The sequence below is a fragment of the Pelobates fuscus genome, chromosome 10 (assembly GCF_036172605.1).
Source record: "Pelobates fuscus isolate aPelFus1 chromosome 10, aPelFus1.pri, whole genome shotgun sequence".
Taxonomy (NCBI): domain Eukaryota; kingdom Metazoa; phylum Chordata; class Amphibia; order Anura; family Pelobatidae; genus Pelobates; species Pelobates fuscus.
In genome coordinates, this window is record NC_086326.1 from 150,967,452 (window position 1) to 150,986,534 (window position 19,083).

Below are 19,083 nucleotides of genomic sequence, written 5' to 3' on the forward strand. Positions count from 1 at the left end.
CACCCCTCCCAGGGTGAGGCAGGCTTTTATATCTTGTTAATTACGTATCAGATTCAGCTGGAGAGTTACTGACAGATCTGAGCCTTTGGTGAAGTCCAGCCCCTTAGTGCTGCAGGCAATACAAGAATAAACAGGAGTTATCCGAAGTCCTGAAATGGCTCAGAGGAAAAATAGCAGGATACGGTCCAAAAGAACCACAGTTCAAATCCCCTATTGGGCGCTTCTGGAGTGACCACGTCTGGCAGACTGGATGTCACGGTGAGAACTGTGACAGTACCCTCCTGTCAAGAACGCCCTCCGGGCGTGAACAGGCTCGTCTTGGAAATGGTACTCCTCATCTTCGGTCTCAGTATCACTAAGATAGTCTTTATAATTAAGGTATCCCTTTACGTCCTGGGATTTTATGGTATCTGTTTTGGGTACTAAAGGGGAGAGGCCAAGGTCATTCATGGACTTGGAGCAGGCGGTAAGTACCTTGATCCCGAGGGTCGTTCTCTCTGTACTTTTTTCCTTAGATGCATCACCAGGTAGTTCTCCTTTGGGCAGGGAGGAAGTGGTGATGGTGCCAGTTTGTACAGGAGAGTCTTCTGTGGGTGGTGCAGACTCATCAGGATTAATGATTGTGACATTCGCCATAGTCTGAGTACCCTTTTGTGTCACAGGACGGGGACAGGATTGGCAGTTTCCAGGCTGTCTTGCCGGGATGACAGGATAATTACACTTGCAGGGTTAAGGGTTGTGGGCGTTGGCACCCATACAACTCCAATGGTCAGAAGTGGTCTGTGTGCCTAGAGTATCCCTTTAACAAATGACAGATTTAGACATATATTGCATAAACTTATTGTAAAATGATATCTGATGTGTGAAATTAGAAAAAAATATGAATGCACTCCAAATATGATGTCTAGCAATTGTACAGATATTTAGTGCCTTGTGCCTTGTTCAACCTCTGAGAGCACAGTTTAGGTGACCGCCCTCTGATTTCGGAGGTTGGATTGCGTGGCATCCTTTCTCCCTATTGTGGAGCAAGTGATATCCACGATATCCCATTTCTTTGATTAATCTTCAAAATTGCTCTGGAGATCATCCACCTGCTGACTGGTAAGGTGAGATTTTTTTTATAGTATGGTCAACGTCTGCAGCATGTCTGTACACGGTCACATTCCAAGCACCTTGACTATAGCAACGCCTCGTGGTTCTAGTGCCATGGAGCCTATCCCTCCCTCCCTCCCCCACATTGTAAGAAGCCAAAATTAGGATCTGTCGAGAGAAGCTCCTTGCATCCACTGCTTCAGACAGAAAGCTAGAAGCTCTTTGTTTGAGCTAAGCACAGCAATGCAGGGCTTAGCTCTGCGTGATCAGCTGACTCCTTCTGCCCGTGAGCTAGACCCCATGCACTGTAGGGTTTAGCTCAGGAGAGCTAAGAGAAGCTCCTGCACAGTAACTTGTGTCTCTCTATTGGAAGTAGTAGAGGCAGGGAGCGGCACCTGTCAGACCGCAGAGAAGAAGTCAAACCGTGCTAATACAATTTAAATCTTACAAACCAATGGGTGTCAGTTTATTCCTGGTACTATAACCACCTAAACATGCCGTAATGCTTATAGCGCTCGGAGTATTCCTTTAAAATACGGATGACAATGATATCTGCTGTTGTGGGAAACCGTAAATAATTAAAGGACTTTGTACATGGGACGGGGCATTTTCTGAATATTCAGGAAGAAACAAGTCTTCACAGTGGGAGCGATTTTTAAGAAAGTGCCTTGTTCAACCTTTAGGATTATAATGCCATGAAGAAGTCACCAACAACAGCACTTCCCGTATGACAGAAAGGTCCTACGTGACGCAGAGCCGCACCACGCTCACTGATACACAAGAAAAACACCGACGACCAATCTGGTCATCCACCTGCTGACTGGAGAGGTGAGGCTGCTGGGACATCATACAGCAAATTCAAGGGATGAATTTGGTTATACTGTGTTTAGCAGTTTAATACTAAATATCTGCAATTGCTAGACATCATATTTGGAGTGCATTCATATTTTTTTCTAATTTCACACATCAGATATCATTTTACAATAAGTTTATGCAATATATGTCTAAATCTGTCATTTGTTAAAGGGATACTCCAGGCACACAGACCACTTCTGCGCACTGGAGTTGTATGGGTGCCAACTCCCACAACCCTTAACCCTGCAAGTGTAATTATTGCAGTTTTCATAAACTATCAGACAGCCACTAGAGGGACTTCCGTGTTCATAGAACACGAAAAGTGTTTTAAGCGACGCTAGACGTCCTCACGCTATGTGTGGACCTCCAGTGTCGCCAAAATCCCCATAGGAAAGCATTGAATAATGCTTTCCTATGGGGAGGTCTAATGCGCGTGTGCGGCCATTGCCGCGCATGTGCATTAGTTCTCCCCCGACAGCTGACGTCGGTGGGGGGGAGGAAGTAGGCTGAGAGTAGGCGGAGCCTGACCAGCGCCGAGGGACATCTGCGCTGGACTCCGGTAAGTCCCCTTCAGCAACTTGGGATGGGGTGTGGGAGGGAGAGGGGCACTACACGGATATGTTTTCCTGGCACTGGAGAATCCCTTTAATGAATCCCCAAAATGTAGCTATTAAGAAGGAAACGGCTCTAAACTTCTGGTACTTTGATCTTACATTCGTTTAATCAATTAGTTATTTTTTGTATTAAATGAATAAGTACATAACGTAAAGAGGGGGAATATTAAACAAGATAGAATGTAACATAAATCTGTGTGTAGTTAAAAAGTAATCTCAACATGTTGTAACATCAGTGAAGCAAAAACCCAAAGAGGGTAGAGATGGCTCTGGAGCACAATGAAGAATATAGAAGGGGTGAAATGTAACTCATGTCACAGTAGGAAAGGAAGGGTGGGCTATTGGAGGATGTCAATTTGGCCAGGAGGAGAGAAAGATTAAAAAAAAAAGAGGATGCATTGAGGAGGCAAGATGAGAGTAGTTACACCAAGCACCATAACTACAACAGCAAACCATAGTTCCCTGGCACCCCACATGTAGTTATTAGTTAAATCTTACCTGAAAATTGAAATAATGTGAATCATAAAAAACGCCCCCCAGGAATCTGGAATCCTCACACTGTTACTAAATGAACACAACCAGCGGCTGGGTTTAGATGGTTTCTTTACACTCTTTTGGAGAGCCAGTGTCTCAATAATACTAACTACAATCTTTAGGACAAGGGCTTGAAACTTATTTTGACCTTAAGATATGTCTTCTTCCTGGCATTTGCTCATTCTAGAAACATAGAATGTGACGGCAGATAAGAACCATTCGGCCCATCTAGTCTGCCCAATTTTCTAAATACTTTCATTAGTCCCTGGCCTTATCTTATAGTTAGGATAGCCTTATGCCTATCCCACGCATGCTTAAACTCCTTTACTGTGTTAACCTCTACCACTTCAGCTGGAAGGCTATTCCATGCATCCACTACCCTCTCAGTAAAGTAATACTTCCTGATATTATTTTTAAACCTTTGTCCCTCTAATTTAAGAAAATGTCCTCTTGTTGTGGTAGTTTTTCTTCTTTTAAATATAGTCTCCTCCTTTACTGTGTTGATTCCCTTTATGTATTTAAATGTTTCTATCATATCCCCCCTGTCTCGTCTTTCCTCCAAGCTATACATGTTAAGATCCTTTAACCTTTCCTGGTAAGTTTTATCCTGCAATCCATGAACCAGTTTAGTAGCCCTTCTTTGAACTCTCTCTAAGGTATCAATATCCTTCTGAAGATATGGTCTCCAGTACTGTGTACAGTACTCCAAGTGAGGTCTCACCAGTGTTCTGTACAATGGCATGAGCACTTCCCTCTTTCTACTGCTAATACCTCTCCTTATACAACCAAGCATTCTGCTAGCATTTCCTGCTGCTCTATTACATTGTCTGCCTACCTTTAAGTCATCAGAAATAATCACCCCTAAATCCCTTTCCTCAGATGTTGAGGTTAGGACTCTATCAAATATTCTGTACTCTGCCCTTGGGTTTTTACGTCCAAGATGCATTATCTTGCACTTATCCACATTAAATGTCAGTTGCCACAACTCTGACCATTTTTCTAGTTTACCTAAATCATTTGCCATTTGGCTTATCCCTCCTGGAACATCAACCCTGTTACATATCTTAGTATCATCCGCAAAAAGACACACCTTACCATCAAGACCTTCTGCAATATCACTAATAAAAATATTAAAGAGAATGGGTCCAAGTACAGATCCCTGAGGTACCCCACTGGTGACAAGCCCAAGCTTCGAATATATATTCCATTGACTACAACCCTCTGTTGCCTGTCACTCAGCCACTGCCTTACCCATTCAACAATATTGGAATCCAAACTTAAAGATTGCAGTTTATTGATAAGCCTTCTATGTGCAACAGTGTCAAAAGCCTTACTGAAATGGTCCATAACAAGCTGTCTATTGTTGTTCATCACACCTACTCTGGTCGGAGCAGTTGTCAACTCTTTTAAGTACCGAAGTTCTAAACCAATATAATCTCATTGCATTATAGAAACTATTCTTTATCATATTGCAAGTGCTATTGTGCAACATTCCCTTAGTATTGCAACTAACCTTTTTAAAGTGCTTGAAGTAATGAGTGACAATTAATAAAAAAAGGTTTTGTGGTCCAACACAATTAACACTTGCATCATTCCCTTACTAATTGTATAAATTCTAGTTGTTAATGTGCTTATTCTTTTAATGTAAGAATATAGATACAATTGTCCCAAATCAGATGCTTATACTGTTGCTAATCTATTTAAAACATAAATTATTGTTTTAATTTAAAAAATATTCTGTTATTTTGCTGCAAAACATTATGTTGGCACATAGACTCACACAGAATTATGACGTTTTCCATACACTGCGATCATGGGCGTGGGAACCCCAAAAAATCTGGGGGGGATAGCATTTTTATTCCGTAAACTAGGAGTTGTTTATCCCATTGTACAGCGCTACGGAATTTGCAGTCGCTATATAAATAATAACATTAAAGGGTCACTACAGGGAAGGGGTTTCACTTACCCGGATACGGCGCCGGGATCCTCCTGATGCTGCGCCCCCTATTTCGTCAAATTGACGAAATAGCAGGGTGCGAGCAGGGAGCAATAAAACGCTTCTATTCAGAAGCGTCATTGCTCCCTGGTGCGCATGCGCAGCTTTGCCGCACATGCGCAGATACTTCTGAGGCGGCATTCATGTCTTGACTAGGAAGCACCTCTAGTGGCCATCTGAGTGTCCACTAGAGGTATTCCTCAGCAGTAATGTAAATACTGCCTTTTATTATGAAATGGCAGTGCTTACATTAAAAAGCCTGCAAAGACATGCTATAGACACCAGAACTACTACGTTTAGCTGTTGTGGTTCTGGTGACTATAGTGTCCCTTGAATATAGAGGGGAAAGAATCATCACAAATGTAAGAAATAAAATGTCTGTATCATTATTCTAAAAATTACTTTAAAAAAATAAAAAAATATGCACATTCCTAGCTTAATTTTTAGCACGACATATGACACAAACATTTTGTACTTTGCAGATTGCTTTTTATATTTTTTTATACATATACAGATTGTGTAATACTGCCCCTGACTTAGGGTGACCACATTTCCTAACTGCCATTCAGTGACACATTCCATACAATTTACTACCCGTCTCTACCCCTTCAATTTATATTAGAACCACACCTACCCCTTCCATGAATATTAGAACCACCCCTACCCCTCCCATGAATATTAGAACCACCCCTACCCCTTCCACGCATATTAACCCCACCTACCCCTTTCATGCATATTAGTACCCTCTAACCCCTTCCATGCATATTAGTACCCCCCAACCCATTCCATTCATATAAGTACTCCCCTAACCCCTTCCAATTATTTTACTACCTACCCCTCTCCTTATTAGTAGCCCCCCTAACCCTTCCAATTATTTTTCTACCTTTGTCCCCCCCTTTTACCTGGCATAGCAGGGGGACCTCTGGACGTCCGGCGGGTGCAGTGTCAGACTGAGTGCCGGGTAGTCAAGTGACACCCGGCCAGGGCCAGTGCAAGGATTTTTGTCACCCTAGGCAAAAGTAAAGTTTGCCACCCCCCCATGTGACAACACAATGCCCCACCCATATGATCTGCCATGTTAACTAACGCCAGTGCTGCAGTGCCGCCGTGTTTACATTAGAAGGCCTGCAGGGACAGGCTATAGACACCAGAACCACTACATTAAGCTGCAGTGGTTCTGGGGACTATAGTGTTTCTTTAATGTTAGGTAAATTAGAGATTAGTGCCACGAATAATATAGTAGATTGCCTACTTACACCCAGATGAGCACGATGATGGGCTCCAGCTGCAGTCTGGCTCCACTGGTCTGGTGTAGAACAGGCTCTCTGTAACTGTGGTCACAAAAATCAATGTTCTGGGAGAACGGGAAGCAGCTCCATTTTTTGGGGGCCCTTTACACAGCTCAAGGTCTGGGTCCCAGGGTCCACCTTCATGTTCCACCAATTGTTCACAGGGGGTGGAGTGTGTAGGGGGTGTCCTGATATGTGTGTAAGGAATGCATTGTGTGAATCTGTATTTGTATGTGTAAGGGCTGCAAGGTGTGTTTCTGTGTATGTACGGGATGCAGTGTGTGGGTCTGTAAGGGGTGCATTGAGTGTGTGTAAGGAATGCATTGTGTGTTTCTGTGTATGTACGGGATGCAGTGTGTGCGTCTGTAATGGGTGCAGTGAGTGTGTGTAAGGGGTGCATTGAGTGTGTGTAAGGAATGCATTGTGTGTTTCTGTGTGTGTAAGGATGCATTGTGTGTAAGGGTAGCATTGCTTGTGTGTGTGTGTGTGTCTAATTCATTGTGTGTATAATGCATTGTGTGTTTTTCTGTGTGCAAGGGGTGCATTGTCTTTGTGTGTAAGGGGTGCATTGTGTGTGTGTGATGGATGTCAATCTCTCCCCATCCCTTGTCACTCTCTTCTCCCTCCCTTGTCACATTCTTCTCCCCCCCCCTGCCTTGTCACTCTCTTCTCCCCCCTTGTCACTCTCTTCTCCCCCCCTCCCTTGTCACTCTCTTCTCTCCCCCCGTTGTCATTCTCTTCTCACCTCCCCTTCCCCACTCTCATTTCCCCATCAATTCCCCTCCCTGTCAATTTCTTCCTCCCCCCCATCCCTGTCAATGTCTTCCCCCCCATCCCTGTCAATTTCTTCCCCCCCATCCCTGTCAATTTCTTCCTCCCCCCTCATCCCTGTCAATTTCTTCCTCCCCCCCCATCCCCGTCAATTTCTGCCTCCCCCCCCCCCCCACCGTCAATTTCTTCCTCCCCCTCCCCTACCTCTGTTGTAGCGTGGCCGAGCCCTGTATGGTCCGCGGGAACAGGGAGCTTTTGTTTCCTGTACCCGGCCGGACTGAAAGGAAGTGCACACTCAGTGTTCACTTCCTGTTAGTCCGGCCAGGTACAGGAGACAGATGCTCCCTGTACCCGCGGACCATACAGGTCTCGGCCACGCTACAGTGAGGGAGTGACAGGAGGGAGCGATGAGCCCCTCTCCTCAAGCTGCGCCCTCATGGACGCACCAGCCCGGGCAAAGCTGCAGCCGCCTGAGGCTCTCTACAGAATGCTGGGGCGGCTGCAGCATGAGGGGGGCCGGCGCTCCTGCGCGGAGGGGGAGGTGCTCCCCTTCCCAGTCTGCAATGCGTGCCATTCCCTGATGGAGCCGCACGCAGCCAGAGGGCACCCGTGGCCGGCGGAGTTAGGGGGGATTTATCTATAACCTGTCCCCACTGCATGATTTGCTGGGGGGGATGCTTTCCCCCCATCCCTCCCGGTTCCTACGCCCATGACTGCGATCAATGCACTTCGTATAAACAAATGTACTTCTTCAAGATTCTTAAATTTATTAGTAGCAGTTTACAGATGACAATCTTAAAGGGACACTATAGGCACTGAGACCTCTTTATCTCAATGAAATGGTCTGGGTGCAGTGTCCCTTTAACTCTGCACAACATTGCAGTTTCAGGATGTTTATATTGCGGAGCTATGACTGTGTCTAGTGGCTGTCTAACGCTTCCTGCTGTTTTACAGAGTTTAACTCTGTGAAGTGAAGCTGGATGTCCTCACTGTGCATGAGGACCTCCAGCGTCTTCAAATCTCCTATAGGAAAGCATTGATTTAGGAAGAGAATACGCTGAGTGTTTTAATGGCTCTTAAACTCTTTAATTGCCACCAGGAGGGTGGGGGCACTATAGTGTTAGAATTGTAGCTTTGTGTTCCTATAGTGTTGCTTTAATAAACTCAATGAAAAAATGACAACATTTAAATATGAATAGTATCTTCCGAGCCTCCCCCTATTTTTGACACACACAGACGCAATGGAAACAAGGTTTTATTTTTATAGCACAGAGTTTTTACTTTACAAGTTCTTATCTCCTGCTCTGTTAAACTTTAAAGAGTTCCTTCCACCACCATGATCACGTCTGCTTCCTTTAGAAGTGGTCATGGTAGTAGGACTCTGTATGTGCAGTGTTTCACGTACGAGATATTTGTACCTTTGTGTTGGGAGTTAGTTGCACCCTGGGCACATGTGACTTAGGCAGCTCAGAACTCTTATCCAGGGCTGCCTAGTGTCTGTGCAAAATGTACATGTGTTGTCGGTATGCTGGTGACAGATTCTCCCTTACAGGTAGTGCAACAGTTGCTCTTCCCTCCTTCCGAGCAGTTCCTCCCACCTCCCTATATCATCGTTTTTTTTTGTTGTTGTTTGATTTTTAAATTCCCTGAGACTCACACGTTCTGAGCCAGGCTAACTGCGGCTCTGGGTCCCAGCTGTTTTGACCTTTTTCCTTGGAATCCCAGAGCAAATGTAATATTTTATGAGCAGAGTAGGTCTGTTAGTAGTGTCCATTCCTGGAATTTCCTTGTGAGATACGAGTATTTCTGCAAGGTGGCATTCCTATATTTGTAGGATACTTACTGACTCTTATGGAGAATAGCTTCTTTTTGGTGGCATACAAATGAAATTGAATGATATAATTTGCCCTAGCATGTAGCATGACTGGCTCTGTGAGCTCTAAAGATGGTCACGAATACCAGGTAAGTAGGAACTAAATACACCTTCTAGCAGTTTGACCTATGAACCTTTGCCAGTCTGTTCTGCCTAAGAACTAAAGAGTATTTCGGCGTAAGCAGTTGGCAGGGCCGGTGCAAGGATTTTTGGCTACACAGGCGAAGAGGAATTTTGCCGCCCCCCCCCCCACGAATAAGATGTATCTTTAGCGGTGTCTCATATCCAGCCTTTTGAAATCCCCATGTAGTGTATTGTACCCCCCTTTAGTGTGTCTTACACCCCCTTGTATGTCTCTAACAACCCCCATGTGTATATCCTTTCCCCCCAGCCCCTTTGTGTGTCTTTCTTTCCCACAGCCCTTTTCTGTGGGTCTCTCCCCTCAGCCTGTTTTTTGTGTGTCCCTCTTCCCCTCAGGCTCCTTTGTGTAACTTTTCCCTCCCAAGCCATATAGACATAGATATATAGCTACACACACATACAGGCACATAGTCACAGAAATATGCAGGCACACAATCAAACAAACACAGCCATACAGGCACACAGTCATACAATCAACACATACAGGTACACAGACATACAGTCATACAGACACACACACAGAGACATGCAGACACTGGCATATAGATAAATAAAGACACAGTTATACAAACACAGACATACAGAGACATGAAGATGCAGGCATACAGAGACATACAGAACAAGGCATACAGGCATGCAGAGACATACTTACACAGGCATGCAGGGACATATATACAAAGACAGTCACACAAAGATATACAGAACAAGGCATACAGAGACATATGGAGACGGTCATACAGAGACATACAGAGACAGGCATACAGTGACATTCAGAAACACACGGACACAGTCATATAGAGACATACAGACACAGACATACATACACTTTCATACACAGACAGACATAGTCATACAGAGCAGGGGCAGATCCAGAACCTAATCTTGGGTGGGGGGGTGGGGGGGTGGTAGTGAGTTTTAGTGGGGTAATAGGGGTTCTAATTAAGGAGTTAAGGGCTGTAGTAGGGGGACAGGGGCTGTAGTTGAGAGTTAGGGGCTGTAATTGGGGGCTTAGGAAATGTAGTGGGGAATTGGGGCTGTAGTAGGGGGTTAGGGACTGAAGTAGGTTGATGGCTGCAAGTGGGAACAGGGGCTGTAGTTTGGGGGATATGGGCAGCAATTGGGGGAGAGGGGCTGTCGTGGGGGTAAGGACTGTAGTAAGGGAATAGGGGCTGTACTGGAGTTATGGGGTAAAAGGGAGTGGAAGGGATGTGAAGTAAGGGAGTTAGAGGCTGTAGAAGGGAGTAAAGGGGCAATATGGTTGGAAACGGGCAGTATGGTGGGAAACAGGGGCAGTAGAGGAGGACACAGGGGCAGTATGGCGTGGGCACAGGCTGTAACGAGGGACACTGAGGCAATAAAGTGGTGTCACAGGGACAGTATGGTAGGGGATAAATGGGAAGTAGAGGGGGGACAGGGGCTGTTGAGGCGGGTAGAGGAAGTAGAGGGGGGGAGACAGGGGCAGTAGAGGCGTGTGAAAGGGGGGCAGAGGCAGGGGGCAGGGGCTGTAGAGGGAAATAGAGGAGGCACAGGGGATAAAGAGGGGGGCACAAAAGCAATAGGGGGTGCATGGGCAGTATAGTGGGGACAGGGGCTGTAGAGGGGGGCATGGGCTGTATAGGGGGCACAAAGGCAGTATGGTGGGGCAGAGGCTTTAGAGGGAAAGAGGGGCTGTAGACAGGGCAGGGGCTGTAGAGGGAAATAGAGGAGCTGTAGAGGGGCAGTATGGTGGGGCAGGGGTTATGGAGGGAAATAGAGGTGCTGTAGAGTGGCACAGGGGGCAGTAGAGGAGGACAGGGTCAGTATGGTGGGGGCAGGGGCTATAGAGGGGCACATGGGGCAGTATGGTGGGGCAGGGGCTATAGAGGGACGTAGAGGGGACATGGGCAGTATGGTGGGGCAGGGTCTATAGAGGGAAATAGAAGTGCTGGAGAGGGGCACATGGGGCAGTAGAGTGGGGACAGGGGCTATATAGGGGCTGTTAAGGGGCAGGGGCTATAGAGGGGCTGTTTGGTGGGGAAGGGGCTGTAGAGGGGGCAGGGGTAGTATGGTGGGGTAGGGGCTATAGAGGGGGCAGGGGCAGTATAGTGGGGCAGGAGCATAGAGGTGCTGTAGAGGGGGTAGGGGCAGTATGGTGGGGCAGGGGCTATAGAGGGACATAGAGGGGCGGGGGCTATAGAAGGGGGCAGTATGGTGGGGGCAGGGGCTATAGAGGGAAATAGAAGTGCTGTAGAGGGGCACATGGGGCAGTAGAGGGGGCAGGGGCACTATGGTGGGGCAGGGGCTGTAGAGGGGGCAGGGGCTATAGAGGTGGCAGGGGAGTATGGTGGGGGCAGGGGGAGTATGGTGGGGGCAGGGGGAGTATGGTGGGGGCAGGGGGAGTATGGTGGGGGCAGGGGGAGTATGGTGGGGGCAGGGGGAGTATGGTGGGGGCAGGGGCCGTATGGTGGGGGCAGGGGCCGTATGGTGGGGGCAGGGGCCGTATGGTGGGGGCAGGGGCCGTATGGTGGGGGCAGGGGCCGTATGGTGGGGGCAGGGGCCGTATGGTGGGGGCAGGGGCCGTATGGTGGGGGCAGGGGCCGTATGGTGGGGGCAGGGGCCGTATAGTGGGGGCAGGGGCCGTATAGTGGGGGCAGGGGCCGTATAGTGGGGGCAGGGGCCGTATAGTGAGGGCAGGGGCCGTATGGTGAGGGCAGGGGCCGTATGGTGAGGGCAGGGGCCGTATGGTGAGGGCAGGGGCCGTATGGTGAGGGCAGGGGCCATATGGTGAGGGCAGGGGCCGTATGGTGAGGGCAGGGGCCGTATGGTGGGGGCAGGGGCCGTATGGTGGGGGCAGGCGCCGTATGGTGGGGGCAGGGGGAGTATGGTGGGGGCAGGGGGAGTATGGTGGGGGCAGGGATAGTATGGTGGGGGCAGGGGCCGTATAGTGGGGGCAGGGGCTGTATAGTGGGGGCAGGTGGAGTATGGTGGGGGCAGGAGGAGTATGGTGGGGGCAGGAGGAGTATGGTGGGGGCAGGAGGAGTATGGTGGGGCAGGAGGAGTATGGTGGGGGCAGGAGGAGTATGGGGGGGGCAGGAGGAGTATGGGGGGGCAGGAGGAGTATGGTGGGGGCAGGGGGAGTATGGTGGGGGCAGGGGGAGTATGGTGGGGGCAGGGGAAGTATGGTGGGGGCAGGGGAAGTATGGTGGGGGCAGGGGGAGTATGGTGGGGGCAGGGGGAGTATGGTGGGGGCAGGGGAAGTATGGTGGGGGCAGGGGCTGTAGAAAGGGGCTGAAAAAAAAAAGTTTTGATTTAAAAAGAAAAAAAAAAAGCTAAAAGTTATTCCCCCACCCCCTTCCCCTCCCAGAGACTTACCTTGGGCCGGGGAGGGAGAGCCTTACCCCTGCTGGTCGGCTGGGACGGCTACACTGGAGGCTGGAGCTGCAGTCAGGACCGCTGGGGAGTCTGGGAGCAGTAGAAGTCCCGCCCCCTTCTGACATCATCAGAGGAGGACGGCTGACTTCACTGCCCTGCTCCTGTGTGCTGGCTGCAGGGAGAGAGGTGAGATTAAAAATCCGAGTCTCCAGCCAGAGGCAGGGGATTCGGATTTTTGCGCCCCCCCTCCTCTGGCGCCCTAAGGCGGCCGCCTGTGCCGCCTTATGGACGCGCCGGCCCTGGCAGTTGGAGAGATCTGCCAACAAAGATTCATGCTCGTCTAATCTGGACATCATGGTATTTCTGTCTCGACTCTCTGCTCAAGGTCTGCAGTATGGGACCCTAAGGCTTGTACTTCCTCCTTGTGGTTGGTAAAGGTCAGTAGGACTATCCTTTGTTGTAGAATTGTGGTAACACATCTGCTTGTCACAAAGGCAGGGTTGGCTTACACCTCCATCTGCAGTGGGTGTTGAGTTTGTCTTTGTGCAATGTCTTAAATGTTTGTAGTATTGGGTTGGTTTACCTGAATTTTTGCAGTAATAAAATTAAAAAAAATACTTAACCCAATGCTGTGGTTGGACCCAACTCTAATGGTCTTTCATTGTATTATATCAAGTAAAAAAATGGCAAGTGCAGCTACCATAATACTTTACCATAAGGCAGCAAAGTATCATGGGACTTCAACGGCTATGCTTCCCTTGGGTTACAGGTACACTCCATTACTCAAATAGAAATTACTGTTTAGTAGTAATGCCCCCAATGAAAACATGCATGCATTATAGATAGCTTGCTAAAAAGTCAAGCTATCTTGTCTGAAGCCTTTGCAAGTCCCCTTCTTCCACAGCCCAGACTCTCTGTGGCTTACAATCATTGACTTTCCAATGCAGATCAATGAAAAATATATTTGAAAGGTAGGTGCCCTGGGCAAGTTTACTCACTATCGTGCTTTAGGGGTCCGTAGAGTTCCTTTAAGCACAATGAATATCAGACGTCCGCGCTTTCCCAGATATCATTGCAGATAATTTCATTCTTGCAATTGATTGAGTGTTCTACACTATGAACAACTGTCTTAGAATCACTAATGTACAATATTATATATCTTCACTGCAGAGCTGTAGCTGTGAAGAACATTTGAATGGCAGTAACTGTGTTGAGTGTCAGGTCCCAACCTCACGACATCCAACTGAAGTCAAGATGAGCAAGGACGGGAATCAAGTGACTAAGAGAATCTTGGAACTCACCCTGAAGATTATTAACTTACTGACGGGAGAGGTGAGGGGTTCTGGGAATGTCACAATAGAATCTCTGCGTAAAAAAACCATGATAAATGTTTGGGCATATCAAGACCGAGACAAATATTGATATTTTTCCAGTAGTGGACCACGGAGTGGCATAGCTACAGAGATCAGTGTATTTTATTGGGGACTAATATTTTTTATATGCTTGTTGTTTCCAATGTGTCTCTCACGTGCCTCCTAGATACATGTATCTATGTACACAAGTCTCTTTCTATCTGTAGGATTATTTTGTTGTCCGGAAGCCTGGCGACCTTGTCACACACAACACCAGTACGCATAAGTCAGTAGGTTCCTGTAAAACCCCGAACCCCAGCATAGTACCTCTTCCTTACTCCTTGATACACGAGAGAAATTATGACAAAAAGATCCTGGAACTGACCAACAATATCATCCACCTGCTGACTGGAGAGGTGAGGCTGGTGGGAATGGGACATTATTCAGTAAAACCAAGGAATGTGTCTGGATGGTGACTGTAGCATTGTGTGTGTCAGGTTCCTGCAGCATGTGAAGATGTCACTGTCTATCTCTCTATGGAGAAGGTGGAGTATTTAGACAGACACAAAGATCTCCACAGGGATGTAATGACGCATCACCAGCCTCTTAATTCTCTGGGTAAGAAAATATTTTGTCTTTGTCATTTGTGGCACCTTGTTTAGTGGACAAATTTAGTTAGCCACAATAAGATGGTTTGTTTATCTAATTCCTCATTATAACTGTTCTGAATACACAAATCCTCCATGGATATTTGCTGGAAAAGTTGCAAATAAGGGGAACCTTCCTTTATGCCTAGTCTAGAGCAAATTTCAAGCATGCTATTTGATAATGACACATTAATGTGTATTCTCTCAAAGCCCTACAGCAATGTGTGTTATAGCAATTGTAGCTCAAAACCACTCACCCTTCCGTGGCATGAATTCAGACCAAATTTGTATTAACTTTGTTAATGGACCAGTTTCTCCTGACCCCTCTATGAAATGATGCTGATCTGGCTGGTCACTCCATATTATAATAGTTTGAAGAATTCCTCCACCTGTTACCAATAAATGTATATATACACTGACATGTTATATAAGGTATACCACAAGACTGCTACCGCTGACAGTAGTACAAACTATAAATGGTAACTTATTTAGGTTGACATATGCATTCTATCCTTTCTTAAGACCAGTAGTTTTTATTCACATCCATACCATGTTTTTTGAAGTTGTAATATGGTAACCCAACACAAATGTAATTAAAACTAATTAAATCATACTTGCCATCATAACCAGTACTTGGCGATGCAGAGGTGATGGTGCTTCTAAACTGTTGGTTCTTCAGAGCATTTTGAGCCAATCCTAGAACCCTCAATCCTACTATCACTCACGGGAATTGCTAATGTAACATCTGCATTAAAATATCAATTGCATCCATATTTTAAAGCCATTCATTGGTTGAGTGGATCATTATTTTTTAATGTTTATTATCTTTTTGTCTTCTTTTTTTTATAGATGGATTGATGGGGAGAAATACACCAGATGAATTTAACAATGTATTTTCATTGCGGGATTGTAATAATGAAGATAGAGACAACCTTAAAACTGTACATAGAAAGACAGCGAGAGAATTGTCTAGAATATCTGAAATACACATAGTTAAGGAATCTCTCCTTGATGGTAAAGAAAACATTACTTTAACACATACGGGTCTTATATCTACTCATATTAAGGAGGAACCAGCCCCATGTGTAGAAAGAAATATCACAGATATTAACACTCGTACATCAATAAAACAGAAGCAGACTGAAAATACATCTACTCATATTAAAGGGGGATCAACCTCATTTACAGAGGAAAATCTTAAAGGTATGGACATTTATCCACCCACAGAACATGCACATAGTGGAGAAACATCAGTTCATATTAAGGAGGAATATTCCTCATGTGAAGAAGGAAGAAGTCTCAGAGACATGGACCCTTATATTCCGATAGTACACACACACACTGGAGATACAACTATGCATATTAAAGAGGGATTAGCCTTATCTGCTGAAGAAAACCTCATAGACTTGGGCATTTATAAAACCACAGAACATGCACACAGTGGAGAAACATCAGCTAATATTAAGGAGGAATTATCTTCATGTGAAGAAGGAAGAAGTCTCAGAGATGTGGACACTTTTACTCCCATAGAACAGAAACAGACTGGAGATGTAACTATGCATAAAAAAGATAGATCAGCCTCATCCGCTGAAGAAAACCTTATAGACATTGCCATTTATCCACCCACTGAACATGCACACACTGAAGATGCATCTTCTTATATTAAGGAAGAATCAACCTCAAGAGGAGAAGGAAATCTCACTAAACCCACAGAACATACACTGACTGAAGATACATCTACTCATATAAAGGAAGAATTAGCTTCATGTGAAGAAGGAAATATCACTGACATTAATACACCCACAGAACATACGCAGATTGAAGTTACGTCTACATGTATTAAAGAGGAAATGGCTACATGTGAAGAAGCAAGTCCCATAGGCACTTACATGAGTACACCTACAGATCATACACAGAGAGATTATCCATCTACTCTTATTAATGATAAGTCAGCCTCGTGTGGAGAAATGAATCTCGCAAACTCTGACATTCATATACAGACAGAATATCAATCTATTCAGATTAAGGATGAGAAATCAGACTCAAGTCAAGAAAGAATTCTCAAAGACACTGACAATTCTACACCCACAGAACAGACAAGGACAGAAGATACTTTTACTCGTATTAAGGAGGAAAACCCCATAAATTCTGCCAATTCTACATACCCGGTACCTACACAGACAGAATGTCCATTGTTTCAAATTAGTGTGAAGTCAGGATCAGGTAAACAAGGACAACTCACAGGTGCTGGCATTTATAAACACACAGAACATACAGAGACTAAATCTACTCATGTTGGGGATACATCAAACCTGTATGATGAAGACACTATGGAAATTGATGAATGTACATCCATTGGTCAAAGATCTGATCACACAAAAGAGGTGCCTTCCTCCAGTAAGGAGCAAAGTCTGATAGTTGGCGACCTTTCCTTTGGACATACAGACATACAATCTGGTGCTATTCCAGAACATAATCAGTGTGATGGGAATATATCCCCTGATACAGAGGATAGAAGTTCAAACAACATAGAGAAAATGTATTATTGCTCTGTGTGTCACAAAAGTTTTACTAACAAATCAGAAAGATTTAGACACCAGAAAAGTCACAAAGAAAAGAAGCTGTCTTGCACTGATTGTGGCAAATGCTTTCATTATAGATCTGAACTTCTTATTCACGAAAGAACACATACAGGGGAGAAACCATTTGTGTGTCAAGAGTGTGGGAAAGGTTTTGCCCAGAATTCCTTCCTTATTGCCCATCAGAATGTCCATCTTGGAGATAAAACACTTGTATGTCCTGAATGTGGGGAAACATTTAAAGATAACTTAGAATTTGTTAAGCACCAGAAAAGTCACAAGGAGAAAAGGCTGTCTTGTTCTTATTGTGAGAAGCGTTTCTTTTATCAATCAGATCTCACCATACATCATAGAACTCACACTGGAGAAAAACCCTTTACTTGCACTGATTGTGGAAAAAGTTTTGTCAGGAATTCTTTTCTTGTTGCCCACATGAGCAGCCACACAGGACAGAAGCCATTTGCATGTACTGACTGTGAGAAATCTTTTTCTAGTAACAATGATCTCGTTAAACATCAGAAAATCCACAAAGAAAAAAAACTGGTGTGCTCTGATTGTGGAAAACGCTTTCTTTATAAATCAGAACTTGCTACACATCAACGATCTCACACAGGAGAGAAAGAATTTGTGTGCTCTTATTGTGAAAAGGGTTTTGCTTGCAATTCACACCTTAATGCTCATCTAAAGATTCACATGGGAGAGAAACCATACAAATGCTCTTTTTGTGGAAAAGGTTTTGTCCAAAAAGTAGTTCTGGACAAGCATGTGAAAGTTCATATGGGACAAAAGCCCTATGTGTGCAAAGAATGCGGAAAGGGTTATATTGATCAACGAAGTCTTGTCAAGCACCAGGTTATACATGCTGAAACACAGTTCCCATGTCCTGACTGTGGGAAATGCTTTTCCAATAATGCTAGTCTTATAAACCATCAGAAAATTCACTCTAGTGAAAATCCCTTCACTTGTTCCTTCTGTGGCAAAGGATTCGGTAGTAATTCACTTCTTATTGCTCACGAGAGGTGTCACACTGGAGAAAAGCCATTTTTATGCTCCGACTGTGGAAAAGGCTTCAGCAGAAAGTCAACTCTTGTTGCACATCAGAGAATCCACACTGGAGAGAAACCATATGAATGTACAGACTGTGGAAAGCGGTTTACACAGAAATCTGAACTTATTACACATCACAAGATTAAGAAGGGAGAACGATCATATTCTTGCACTGAATGTGGAAAATGTTTTGTCCTAAAAAGCTGCCTGAGTAGACATTTAAGAATTCATGCAGTAAAAGAGTAAACATTAGTTTACAATAAAATAAATACGTATATATTTTGAAACAAATTGATGTTGACATTTGGAATGTCATATTGAGCTATCTCCACTGCCCTAATACAAAAATAAAATTACAAAAAACACTGTTTAGTAGATACACCCCAATGAAACCAAGCATGTCTTTAACCCCTTAACGCCGTTACGACGTTCTATGCCAGGGGTAGGCAACCTTTTAGCAGCACTGTGCCGATATAGTATTGTGATGTCTCGTAGCGTGCCGGTCCTATTTTTTTTTTAAATGAGGTGTGTATGCTGCCGTATCCTGCTTGTGTTATTTTTACTGTAATTGCTTTGTATTGTTGTATTTGTGCGTATATGCAGGGCCGTCTTTAATATTGACTGGACCCTGGGCAAAGCATTTGTTTGGGGCCCCCTGGACCCTGTCCCCCCTCCCCAGGCGTGCAATCACGTCATCCACCTCAACGCAGTGGCGGACCTAAAGTAGAGAGGTGCAAGAATTTTTTTGGGCCTCCCTGTTGCACGAGTGATTAAAAGGTAGATCCCCATCTGTCGTGCAACTCCAGTAAAAAACAAGTCTTTGTATGGAATATGTTTGTATGTGGTGTTGGCGTGGCTGCAAGCATGTATTTGTGTAGTGTTGGCTTTTGAATGCAGGGGTGTATTTACATATAATTTTGATGTGTAACACAGACATGTGTT

The 19,083-nt window shown here is 45.3% G+C and overlaps 1 protein-coding gene across 1 annotated transcript; it reads left to right on the plus strand.

Annotated features, from left to right (window-relative positions):
• The first annotated feature begins 1,893 nt into the window (after positions 1–1,893).
• Positions 1,894–18,498, plus strand: LOC134575154 (zinc finger protein 551-like). Its single transcript, XM_063434375.1, has 5 exons — positions 1,894–1,920; positions 13,687–13,848; positions 14,096–14,284; positions 14,366–14,486; positions 15,365–18,498. The coding sequence occupies exons 2-5, from the start codon at positions 13,771–13,773 to the stop codon at positions 18,385–18,387; spliced, it is 3,411 nt and encodes a 1,136-aa protein (XP_063290445.1). The 5' UTR covers positions 1,894–1,920; positions 13,687–13,770; the 3' UTR covers positions 18,388–18,498.
• Positions 18,499–19,083: the final 585 nt, after the last annotated feature.